The sequence below is a fragment of the Humulus lupulus genome, chromosome 1, assembly GCF_963169125.1.
Source record: "Humulus lupulus chromosome 1, drHumLupu1.1, whole genome shotgun sequence".
Taxonomy (NCBI): Eukaryota; Viridiplantae; Streptophyta; class Magnoliopsida; order Rosales; family Cannabaceae; genus Humulus; species Humulus lupulus.
This window is the reverse complement of record NC_084793.1, coordinates 31,774,016-31,786,887: the sequence shown is the minus strand read 5'-3', so window position 1 is coordinate 31,786,887 and position 12,872 is coordinate 31,774,016. Positions and strand designations below refer to the sequence as shown.

At 29.5% G+C, this 12,872-nt stretch overlaps 1 protein-coding gene across 1 annotated transcript; it reads left to right on the top strand.

Moving 5' to 3' along the window:
- Nucleotides 1–6,726, top strand: LOC133809673 (uridine kinase-like protein 3). Its single transcript, XM_062245971.1, has 11 exons — nucleotides 1–88; nucleotides 504–573; nucleotides 887–1,005; nucleotides 1,215–1,311; nucleotides 1,588–1,667; nucleotides 2,074–2,268; nucleotides 2,350–2,437; nucleotides 2,530–2,589; nucleotides 5,145–5,205; nucleotides 5,389–5,524; nucleotides 6,637–6,726. Exons 1-11 carry the CDS (start codon nucleotides 41–43, stop codon nucleotides 6,724–6,726), a joined length of 1,044 nt encoding a protein of 347 aa, XP_062101955.1. The 5' UTR covers nucleotides 1–40.
- The last annotated feature ends 6,146 nt before the right edge of the window (nucleotides 6,727–12,872 follow it).

The window sequence follows — 12,872 nt, the reverse complement described above, 5'->3', positions numbered from 1 at the left end:
TGCTGGTGGAGCAACATTTGGTAAGACTACAGTTTGCGATATGATTATACAGCAGCTTCATGACCAGCGTGTTGTTCTTGTTAACCAGGTAATCTCATCATGAAAATTTTCATGATTTGTATGATTCTAGGCTTCTGGTTTTCTCTACTTGAATATAATTGATTTGAAACATACTTATTGATTTATTTGCTTGTAAGAAATTTAATTATATTTATGAGCTGAACTTGGTAACACTTAGCTCAAGGGTTAAAATAGTTTTGTGTTGATTCTTAAGTTGATTTTTCTTTTGGCACATTTTTGGGTACTTGTGGATTTTCTGGTTTATGATGGTAAGTTTAACTAAATGGAAATCCATATTTCTGCTGTTTGTTTGTTTCATAAATTTTCTAATATTTATGTCATTTTATGCTTGAGGTAAAATCTAGAAAGCTTTTATTTATAAAAATATCCGTGTATATGTGTTGCACATCATTCTTATAATACTTTTGTTTATGCTTTCTCAGGATTCTTTTTACCATAATTTGACACCAAAAGAACATGCAAGAGTACATGAATACAATTTTGATCATCCTGGTGAGGGAATTTCTGTTTTAGTCGCATTATATTTTTTTCTAGGATTATATAGTGTTTGACTGCATTTAAACCAAGCAATGAGGTTTGTGCTATTAAACTTTATGTAATTTAGTGCCCATTTGTACACAGTTTCTAATACCTGTATCTTGCTAAAAATTCACAAAAATATAGTATATTTTTAGCCATTTAGTGGGGCACATTAGAATTGGTTTGCTTTGTAGCCATAACTAGCCTAACTATGGTATGTATTTCTCCTATATGGTGCATGCTGTCTCTTTCATGTCTTTTGATGTAAAATTGCTTTTATTGTCAGATGCATTTGATAATGAGAAACTTTTAGCTTCTATGGATAAGTTGAGGAATGGGCAAGCAGTAGATATTCCAAAGTATGACTTCAAGAGTTACAAAAACAATGTCTTCCCGCCTAGAAGGGTAACTTTTGTTTTCTTAACATGCTGGTCTAATGAATTGCCTCTTGTTTTCTTATACTTGTCTTACCAAAGAGAAGTTATAGGAGAATTAAAGTTATTCAGTACTTACAGTATGTGCATGCTTGCAATTATCAGTATGTTTCTTATCTCTATTAGAATTTTGAATTAGAGGACCCTTACTTCAACAATATGGCGGCATATGCTGTGCAGGTAAACCCTTCAGATGTGATAATTTTGGAAGGCATTCTCATTTTTCATGATCCCCGTGTTCGAGAGTTGATGAATATGAGGATATTTGTCGATACAGGTCATTTATTTTCTTTTTTATCATTTAGGCTACTTGATGTTCTTACTCTGTATTTTTTATGCTTTTCATTAGTTACTACTACAAACATGTGGTCTTGAGATGCTTATCTGACTATTTTTTTTTTCTAATTTATTCAGTATTATACCATTACATTTGAGATTCAATTAATATAATGATTTCTTTTATAGTTTCTGCATTAACTATGGGATGCCGTGGTATGTCACTTTATAGTGTTACTAAGTTGAGGCACTTCACATTGAAAATTTTTCAGTGCAGATGCTGATGTTCGTTTAGCAAGGAGGATAAAGCGTGACACAGTAGAAAAAAACAGGGATATTGGTACAGTTCTTGATCAGGTTAGCAACTATTCATGTAATTTTGTAATCATTCTTATTTCCAAGAGATTATATCTTTGAATTTGTGGGCCTCAATTAAGTTTAAAGTATCAATGAATATACCTCAGGAGATGAAACTGCAACTCTGGTGGTAATTATGTTTTGTTACTTGTTAGTAGCTAGAAATGTCAAAGTGCTATTTTTTAAAGTGATCTTTGTGACGGATGGTTTGCTCTTATTATTTGATTAACTCTTGTTGTTTAATTATTTATGTCATTCCCTTTCGCAAAATCTCCACTCGATAGGGTTGAGGGTTCACTATTAGTCTCTGGTACTTGATCATATGAAAATGAGAGAATAATCTGATGAAAGTAGGCTACATTTTTCACCATTTCATTTTCTTACCCAGTTTTTTGTTTTAATGCAGTACTCAAAGTTTGTGAAGCCTGCATTTGATGACTTTATTCTTCCTACAAAAAAATATGCTGACATCATTATTCCTCGCGGAGGAGATAATCACGTGGCTATTGATTTGATTGTACAACATATCCGTACAAAGCTTGGCCAGAATGACTTGTGTAAAATATATCCTAATTTATACGTTATACATTCAACTTTTCAGGTATCTGGCAAGCTTCATTCTCTGTTATTAATGTAATTTCAGCAACTTTCTATGGCACTAATTACCGGTTGACTCATGCAGATACGGGGCATGCATACCCTCATACGTGATTCACAAACAACGAAGCATGATTTTGTATTTTATGCTGATCGGTTGATTCGTTTGGTGAGTATTTGTTTCTTTGAATATAAAGTTTATTTATGGTTTTGCATTTTGAGAATGGATTAGTCAATGAGTAATGATCTTGAAATTATTACCAAGTCGTTGAGCATGGTCTGGGACATCTGCCATTTACAGAAAAACAGGTGGTCACTCCAACTGGTAAGCTGACAGTCAAATGGAATTTTTTAGTTCCTTGTCCCTTTCAGTTTTCTGTTTTCATTTTTAATGGGTTCCTTCAGCTTATATGTGAAAAATTACTTATCATATTGTAACTTTTCCTTTTTTCTTTTTTTAAACAGGAAATTTTTTAGCATATGAGTAACATTAGCTTCTTGTCTGAATGTGAGGGCATTAACTGTTTAGCCTCAACAATTAAGTGCCACTACTCATATTAGAAAAGTGATGGACCCAAAACGAGTATGTTTTAAATATTTATACTCGCAAGCGCACGAATCGTATTTATAGAAAAGTTTTCGTGTAAGCACGAGATCGAACCCAACAGAGTTGTCTAAAATAAAAAAGAAAACTATTTTAAATCAAAAGTAATAAATTCTAACCTAGCTCCAAAGATTGATGAGTTTTAATAGTATGAACATAAAATAAACTATTGAAAAATAAAGCTATTTAAGAGAATAAAAATAAAGCAATAATGAGTTGACAATAAGTGTTAAAAGAAAATTTTTAAGATACTAGAATCCACAAAATGTAAGTTTAATAATATTTATTAGTATATTGATTCCCAAGTTTTAGTGATAGTTAAAATAATTTAAACTATCATTTTCTAAATAGATTTATAACTTTAAACACAAATTTCTTATAAAAAGATAGGATTTTTCTTCACTTTTCAAAATTATAATTTCAAAGCATTTAGTGTAAATCAATCTAATGAAATAACAAATAAATCAATGAACATTATTTATAAGACAAAACATAATATTTTTGTTCTAAGCATGAATGTGTACAATTTAATGACACATCTTACACAAAGAATATTATGTTTATGCACTAATGAAGAACAAAATGTAAATATGTTGTAACAATCTAAAATACAAGATATTTAAGATGAAAGAAATATATGAAGAAGAAAAATCCATAGACTTTGTTGCATTACAAGGGAAATCGACATACAACATAAATATTACCTAGTTACAAGTTGCTTCATCATGATCTTAATAATCTTATGAAAAAGATTAGAAGCACGTAACTAGAGTAGAAATTACAAAATAAAAGACATACATACTTGCAAAATGCTCTTGAAAAACCCAAATGGAAGAGAGAATGGTAGAGAGAAAATGGGAAAAAAAAGATGGTAACCAAAATTAAGCACCAAAAAATGGTCTTCAAAACCCTTATTTATAGCCAAAATGACATTATTAAAATAATCAATTTAAATTAAGTAAATTGATTAAATTAATAATAAAATAGTAAATAGGGGTAAATTATAGGAGTGATGATGATTTTGGGGTAAAAGTGTGTAGACAAAAGGGTAAAAAGGTTGGCATTTTTGTCATAGGGGACAAATGAGTATGTTGATGGGCTCAAGAGGATTTTGGTGAATGCAGTGTACGGCTGGGCAGTTGGAGGCTGCTGGGGACTTGGGCCGGTTGGGCTGGGAGCTTGGTGAAGCTAATGGGCCTGGAAGGAAATGGCTGGGCAATTATGCTAGGCGTTGGAGGCAAGTGCATATGAGGAGATGCTAAAGCTGGGGAGTGATTTTGCGTGGAGTGGAAGAAGCATTGCTGAAGGCAGCAGGCTGAATGGAAGATGTTGAATGAGTGACAGCTGGCGGCAGTGAGGCAAGCCCACGGTTTGGGCTGGGCTGAAGGCAAGCCTTGAGCTGGCTGGTGCTTTGCTGCGTGGGCCTGGGAGTGAAGGCTGGGGGAAGCAGGCGCTGACTTCGGCTGGCACTAGGAGGCAATCAAGATTGATGCAGCTGAAGAGGGAAGGCTCGGCTACAGGGGCTGGGTGCAAGGAGGTTTCTTCAGGAGGCGGGCCTGGGCCTGATGCGGGCTGATGGGCTTGGCTTGAGGAAAATGCCCAATTCTTTAGCTTTTCTCCCAAAAATACCACTATTCTCTCCTTTTGCTTGCTTTTTCAAGAGCACAAACATGCAACAAATTATAAAAATAAACATAAATTAAATTAAAACTAAATATTTTCAATAATAAAATATACAACAAAAGTTTCATGAAAATATTAATTAAAACTTAATTTACTTAAACATTTAAGCTCAAAATTGCATCTTTTTACTCATAACTTAACAATATTAATTTTAAATAATTAAACTATAACATTTTACAATAATATAACTATAAAAACACACAAAAATATATAAAATCAAAATAAACTTAACAAATTCAAAATTACTTAAAAACTTAATAAATTACTTAAAAACTCAAGATTTAAGCAACAATTAGCATATAAAATATGGTAGAATAACTCTAATTTGTAGAGTTATCAAAAAGCAAAGCATTATGTTGTCAGTACTGCAAATCTCTAAAAAGGAAAATCTAATATTAACTGTCCTAATATGACAGTTTAGGACCCATGCTTCATATGCATGTTTGTTGTTCAAAGACTAAAGATAGTTTATGCTGTATAGATGATACCTTCATTATTTTGTTTTCTTTTTCTAATTTAGATTTCACTAAGAGAGTCCAATTTCTTGAAACTATAATTGCTGATAGCTAATTTACATCTCCTGTCTTTCGCAGAGTCCGTGTATACTGGTGTAGATTTCTGTAAGAGATTATGTGGTGTGTCTATAATCAGGAGGTAATTTCACAAAGCAATTGTGGCATGTGTTTTTTTTGTCAGTTTTTCATATAATTTTTATATTTGGAAGCAAACTCTAGAGGATTTCTATTCTTGGGCCAAAAAATAAGATTCAAAGCTGTAATTTTTCACAATGTACTAATTCGATATATTCTCATTGCACACTTATTCTTGTCATTACAGCGGTGAGAGTATGGAGAATGCTCTGAGAGCATGTTATAAGGGAATCAAGATTGGGAAAGTTCTAATCCACAGAGAAGGAGACAATGGCCAGCAGGTTTCGATTCCCTCTATGATTGTCTTTCATTTTTTAATCAACGTATTTCTATGATTCCATTTTTTAATCAACCTTTATGATAAACTATTGGTGGTTACAAATCGTTTTGGAGATAAAATAATTAACTTTTGTCTACCCTTGAAGCCCAATACCTTGATCAATTGTGTATTTGTCCATTACTGTACAATTCTGTCTACAAAGACAGCAGTTATTCTTTGGGAAAAGCTATCCTGGCTACTAAAACAGACATGCTGCATAATAACTTTTTGTTTGGTCCAGAATTGTTGGTTAATAAAACTTCCAAGTTTAGTCTGTTGTGTTTTCTCTCTCTGTTTTTTTTTTTGGCAGTGGCTTCGATCATAAAGCACACTCTGCTGCTGATTTTTGTAGCTTAGTTTATTGTGGTGTTCTATTTGTGTTTCTCTTTTATGAGTTTCTTATGGCTTGTTGGACTTAGTCTAAACACATGGTCATGCTCTTTATTTAATCTCTCAAACTATTTCAGACTAATGAATTGGCACAACCATTTATGCTCTTTATTGCTTCTTTCTTAGTAAGCCTAATCACATGTTTGCCTTGCACACATATAATATGAGTGTCATCTAGATTCTAGGCCATTGGATCTTATATATATCTTACATCATGCAGTTATGTTTATATGCACACAAGCATATATAGTGCTCTTTATTACTGTTATGGTTGGAATAGTATGGTACATATATAAATTTTGTTTAACTTCTCTATCATTTCCTTCCTCTCTTTCTCTTTCACACATATACATGAACACATGGTGGGGCTGTACCATTGGGACACCCATTAGGATGCAGTGGAGCTCGTATCTTGGTCACATTGTTAGGGGTAATCTATAAGCTTCCCTTCTCTTGCAATGCATTCCTAGTTTGACATTCTAATATCATTTATATAGTTCTCTGGTTTTGTTTACATGTTTTCTTAATGATCTAAAGTCATAGTTCGTGGTCATATCTAAGCTTATGCTTTCTACATATACTCATGTGAAGTGATCTCGTGTTTGTCATTTATTCTTTTAAATTTCTGTTGAGAGTTTAGCTGTGGAATAAAAGAGACATTGGTAACTATGCTCTCTCTGATATATTTTACTTGGAATTTCTGAAATAAGAATAATGTTGTTGCAGGTATTGAGACATAAAAAGGGAAAGTACGGGGTTGGTTTCATATGCAACGGTGGCGGGGGAGCTTCTTCACTTGTTCTTGAGCTCATGTAAGACATGTAATTGTTTTTGAGCTTATCTTGATTGAATTCTCCTGATCGGCTAGCCAGCTTATAAATAAAGCTAATTGGCTAACCCAATTGTACTCATCACTTGGTTCATTTTCAATAATAAGAATCAATTTCTCATCATGATTCATATCAATAGAATAGCAAAACTTGTTGCTTATTCTTGCATTGTTGAGAGGAAATGATATTATACTATCATGGGTTTAGCTTAGACTACATATATTCAATAGGACTCAACTTTACCAAACTAGCAAATGCTAATCTATTTTGTGCGACTTCAGTTAATTGTTTCTTTTGCTCACCTGTCATAACCTGATGAAACCAAAAAAGAAAAAACTGCTAGTATTTCCTTTATATCTTATGTGGAGACTTGGAAATTATGGTTTTTGACACTCTTAAGTAAAATACTCATTTCCGAGTAGTTTCGAAGTAGAATGGTTTTTGTTTGCTTTGGTGTAGTTGTGAATCCATTATTTTGTATGTGGTGTCCTTTCTTGGATATAATTTCCATAGCATTTTTCTTGAAGTAATTTGTGATGCTAGATAATAACAATAAAATATTTCTTTGTTTATTTTGCAGATGTGACAAGCGAAGTATAAAAGGATACTTAAGACTCCTTGAAAGTAGTAACTTTGTTTATTTATTTGTGTTGAAAGTGGTAACTTTTAGACTCCTTGAATACTTAAAGAATATTTTGTTGTTGATGACAGTGTTGAATGTTTTAAACTAAATTGTGGATTGTTAATTCAATGTTGAATGTTCTTACTTTTTGTTATTTGAAAATCAAGTTCATTTGATGATGCTAGTATATATTAGAAAGCTAATTTTAATTATATAAAAAAAAATTAAAATATAATGGAATAAATTAGTGTTATATAAATAAAATATATAATGAGAATTTAAACATATCTAAATATAACAATAATACGAAAATTGAGTTATAATATCTATTACAATAACACTTTTTATGCAAAAAATTATGTTATGCAAACTTCATTATATAACACAAATAATGTGTTATACTAAAGTGTAGTATAACACAAAAAATGTGTTATACTAAAGTGTAGTATAACACAAAAAAAGTGGTATATAATCGACTATAAATAACATAATTAAACACTTATCTATATATTAAAATAACACAGAAATTGTGTTATCGTTGACAGTACAATAACACATCTGTATAACACTGATAAAGTGTTATGTAAAGTACCCTGACCTACGATAACATAGTCGGTCTTAATACATCAGAAAGTGTTATCGTATGTTTTGATAACACATTTTCGGTGTTATTAAAAGCATTTTTTCTTGTAGTGGGACCATTTAGTCGAGGAAGATCAAGCATGCCTATTTTTATTAAAACATGTTTATTTTAAAAATTTATTTAAATGTTGCTCATTCTTATGTTAAAGACAATTATTTTATTTTTGTAAGACCATGAATCTATATATTTATTTTCAAGTTTTTATTCAATAAAAGAGCAATATTTATGATTATGATCCAACGCTGTGCTCTCGGTAATTTATGAGAAATTAGGTCGTTACACCTATATCCCGAGCCTCCGTGGTTTCGTTTGTGCGAAGTCGACGTGTTTTCCGTATCACCCATTGGCGATATATCGGCCCCTATAGCTGCGATATATCGACATACGCTGATATATCAAACACGTTTTTGCACACTTTTAGCACACTTAAAGTTTGTTTAAACTTGTTTATGCCATTAATAGACTTGTTAAAAGTTGTGTTGAAGTTTACCCTAGATATGAATATGCATAGATACGTCACATTTTATATAAGAAAATAATAAATTTACATGATAAGAATATTTTTTAGAAGAATTGCAGTTTCAATAAAAATATTTCATCCACACTCTACTATCATATGAATATAAAGTTTATTCTCAACCCAAGTATTTTTCATATCTATAAAAACAACTATTTTTATTATAATCAATTATAAACTATATATAAGAAGTTCTTATTTACTAAAAATACTAGGAATATATGAACGTACCTAGAAACATAGAAAAGTATACCAATAAACTCTATCAACTCAATATATATAGTAACAATATAGATCTATTAATATATGAACTAAAAGAAAGTCTACATAATCAGTTTAATAATTTATCACATAACATAGTAAATGTTCTTAACGAACATCATATCTAGTTATTAAATGAGGAATATAATATTAGCTATCAGTTTATATCTGGTCAAATAACTTTATTATAAAATATTAAAAGTGACATTTTCTAAAATAGAAATCAAACAATCATAAATATTAGTGATTATTAGTTGTCACCAATTTTTAAACTTACAATAATCTTTAATTATATATTAAATATCGTAGTCAAGCCTACAATATTTGAACATATTTATTATAACATTATTAGTCTACAATAGTTGAATGTATTATTATAATATTTTAACGTATTTGATACCACCTACAATATTTTAACGTATTAGATCGCATTTATTATATTACCAATTTTCAAGCTTACAATTTAGATCATATTTATTATACCACTAATTTTCAAGCTTACAATATTTTCAAAATATTACACTTTTATACTTGCATATTAATACATGGTAAACATAGATCAACTTTGTATTAAGACATTGGGTATATTTACTATAAAAAAAACATTGGACATAAAAATACAAATTGTGAAACATTGAGTATATTTACCACACACAAAAAATTGGGTATAAAGTACAATATTTTGAAAATATTGAGTATATTTCCCAAAAAAATAAGTATAGAAGTGTAACATTTTGAAAATATTAAAAAATTTAATCATTATTTACTCTTTTATACATGATAAGTCTTTTAATTTTAAGTATAATTTAACTGGAGGCCTTGCCCTTAAGTATCTATAATAAGATAATATTTTGGAGCTGTTATCAACTTGGGTGATCTTAAAAGAGAATAGCCTCAAATATAAAACAAGTAACAAATAAATTATTACTGTTGTATCATTGGAACATGATATTTGTAGGTCAGCCATTTGAACTTGAGCTTGATTATGTTGTAAATTTCAAGTTTCATGCTCGAGTTCCTACTTAAATAAAGAGTTTTTTTTTTAAAACATTTACGATCTTCTTTTTTTTTTTTTTCTTTAGAATATACAGTTTTCAAATTTTCTTATAATTTCATAAATTCGCTCTCCTGCCAAACATGTACCAATCATATATTAAAAATATATGTAATATGAATACCTTACATTTTTTTTACTTTCACATAATATTACAAATATTTAACAAAATATACTTTTAAAATCAATTAAAAATAAATATTTAATAATTATATTAATATAAATTCAAATATTATAAAATATAATTATTATAATAATATTTAATAAAATACTGAATATTTAACAATTATATTTATATAAATTCAAATATATAAAATATCATTATCTATTCTATATAATAAATGTGTAGATAACGGAAATTCTTGGTTTTAACACTTTTTTATTTTTTAAATGTTAACTTTAACAGAAAATTCTTATATTTAACATAATATTCTTATATTTAACGGTAGTTTATAAACCCTTAAACTTAAATAAAATAAAATAAATAATTAAAAAATTTAAAATAAGATATTTTAAAGATATTTTATAATAATAATTATTTAAAAATAATAAATAATTATAAAAATTAAAATACGATATTTTTAAGATCTTTTACAATAATAATTATTTTAAAATAATAAATAATGAAACAAATTAAAATATGATATTTTTGAGATATTTTATAATGATAATTATTTAAAAATAATAAAATCATATGTTATATAACTTAAATAAAATTTAATTAAATTTAAACTCACTTATTCTAATAATATCACATCAAACATATAATATAATCATATCATATTAAACATATAATATAATATACTCTGAATTAACAACAAATTATTTTTAAAAAAAAAAAACTAGCAAGAAACTTAAATTTAATATTTACTTATAATATTTAATATTACATTAAACATTTAATATATAATCTCTTGTTGTCACTCCCAAATTCAAAAACTAGAACAAATATAAGCTTAAACAAAAATAAATAAATTATTTAATTAAAATAGGATATTTATTTTAAAATTTATATGACATTAATATAAATTTAATAAAAATAATTAATAAATTCTATATATAAAACTAAGAAAACGTGCATATTGCACGTTGCTTATATTTAGTTATAATAATATAAAATACAAGACTAGATATTTAATTATTATGTTAATATAAATTCAAATCTTATAAAATATTATTATTATAATAATATTATATGATATAATCCTAATTTTTATAAAACTTATATTAATATAAATTTAAATATTGTATAATATCATTATTATAATAATATTTAATTCAAGACTACATATTTAATAATTATATTAATATAAATTCAAATTTTATAAAATATTATTATTATAATAATATATAATACATAATCTTAATTTTTATTAAAATTTATTATTTATATTTAAAAAGAAAACTTGTTACTTATTCTAGGTCTTTCTCGAGGGACAATTCCACATGAGCAATTCCTGACACGTGGCCATAAAGCTCTCATTTCCCAAGGAGTCCTCGGGAGGATACTGTTGCGTCAACTTCGTCCGAGAAGTCGTCTGAACCTGATTAGCTACTTACCCGAGAAGGGATGATCTGAGATCCACCCGTAAGCCCTTAGGGTAGAACTTCTCGGGGTGTCCGAAGAGATGTTCGGGAAGGAAACATTTACGTCGACATCTCGGAGAGCCCAAGGAGTCTCCTCGAGAAACATATTAGTGGATTTTCAATATGTCCTGGGGACCACAAAAGATATGCCCAACGTGGACTTCATTCTAGGGGTGGTCCCTGACACTTATCTGTTAGGATTTCAAGGACCACATCTTTTAGTAAAAACGTTCCAGACTTGATTGTCGCCCCCATCATGGTATTTAGCGACAATGGTGGGGTGTCGGATGCAGGAATTCACTCCCGTGACAAAAGGAAGTACATAATCTCTTAGTGTCCTTGGTCATTGTTCAATATGGATCTCAGTAGTAACTGTTGCCCCTTGAACATTATTAGCAACATTGTTTGTTGAATTCCCTTGATTCTCAGCCATGGTAGTCTCCAACCTCTTCTTCTTTCAGTTATGTCTACAAGTTCTTTCTATTTCAGGATTCACCTGTAGTATTTCTCAATGTTTAACACGTCGCATAATCCAATACTTCCTGAAATCAAAGGATTAAAACACCAACCGAAATAGAACAATAATAAAAAAACAAGTTAGAATAAAGATTAACTATTTCGATATTAATAACACAGTTCCCGATAATGGCGCCAAAAACTTGTTGGAAATTTTTAGGTACGCAAGTGTATGCAATCGAACAAAGTAATATAATTATGTGAAGTGTCGAACCAACATGGACTGCCTACTAACTACTAACTACCAAGAATTAATCTTTATTTCTAATTGATTTAAGAAGATCAAATTTCAGAAATTACTAAACAAACTAAATGAAATAAGTATCAAGAACAGAAAAGAACTCAACCAATAAAATTATAATTCAATGGATTAAATATAGGGTTATCAATTTCATCAACTATTCACCTATAAGTGCCACAGCCCTAAATTGATTGCGCAGTGGCTCAAATTTCTCAAATAATAGTGTTGCGACTCAAAAGTCCAGTGTCGCGGCCCTCATTCAACCCAGCCTTTGCCTTCTCTGTCTTCCACAGAGCCGCGACCCTAATAATGTAGCGCTGCAACTCAAAATTATTTTTTTTTCAAAATTTTCCTTTTCAATCTTGAGAACCTCATCGAAGGACAAAATCAATCCAGCAGAAATCTCTTAACTTTTGTTTCTCCAATTTAGGAATTTTATTCTCAGAATCCCAAGATATCTCCATAATTTAGTCCATTTATCCATTCCGCATAAGATCCTGAAAACATTAGCAAACACAAGCGACATATTGCACAAACATAACGAGAAATGCATATAAATTCCCTAAAATTTCTCTCCAAAATACTATAAAAACTATCCTAACAAAAGGCCTCTGAAACAAGTCAGATTATAGTTCTACAAAACATTTTGGTAAGGTTAAGTTTTGATAATATTTGCAAATTGGCTTTCGAC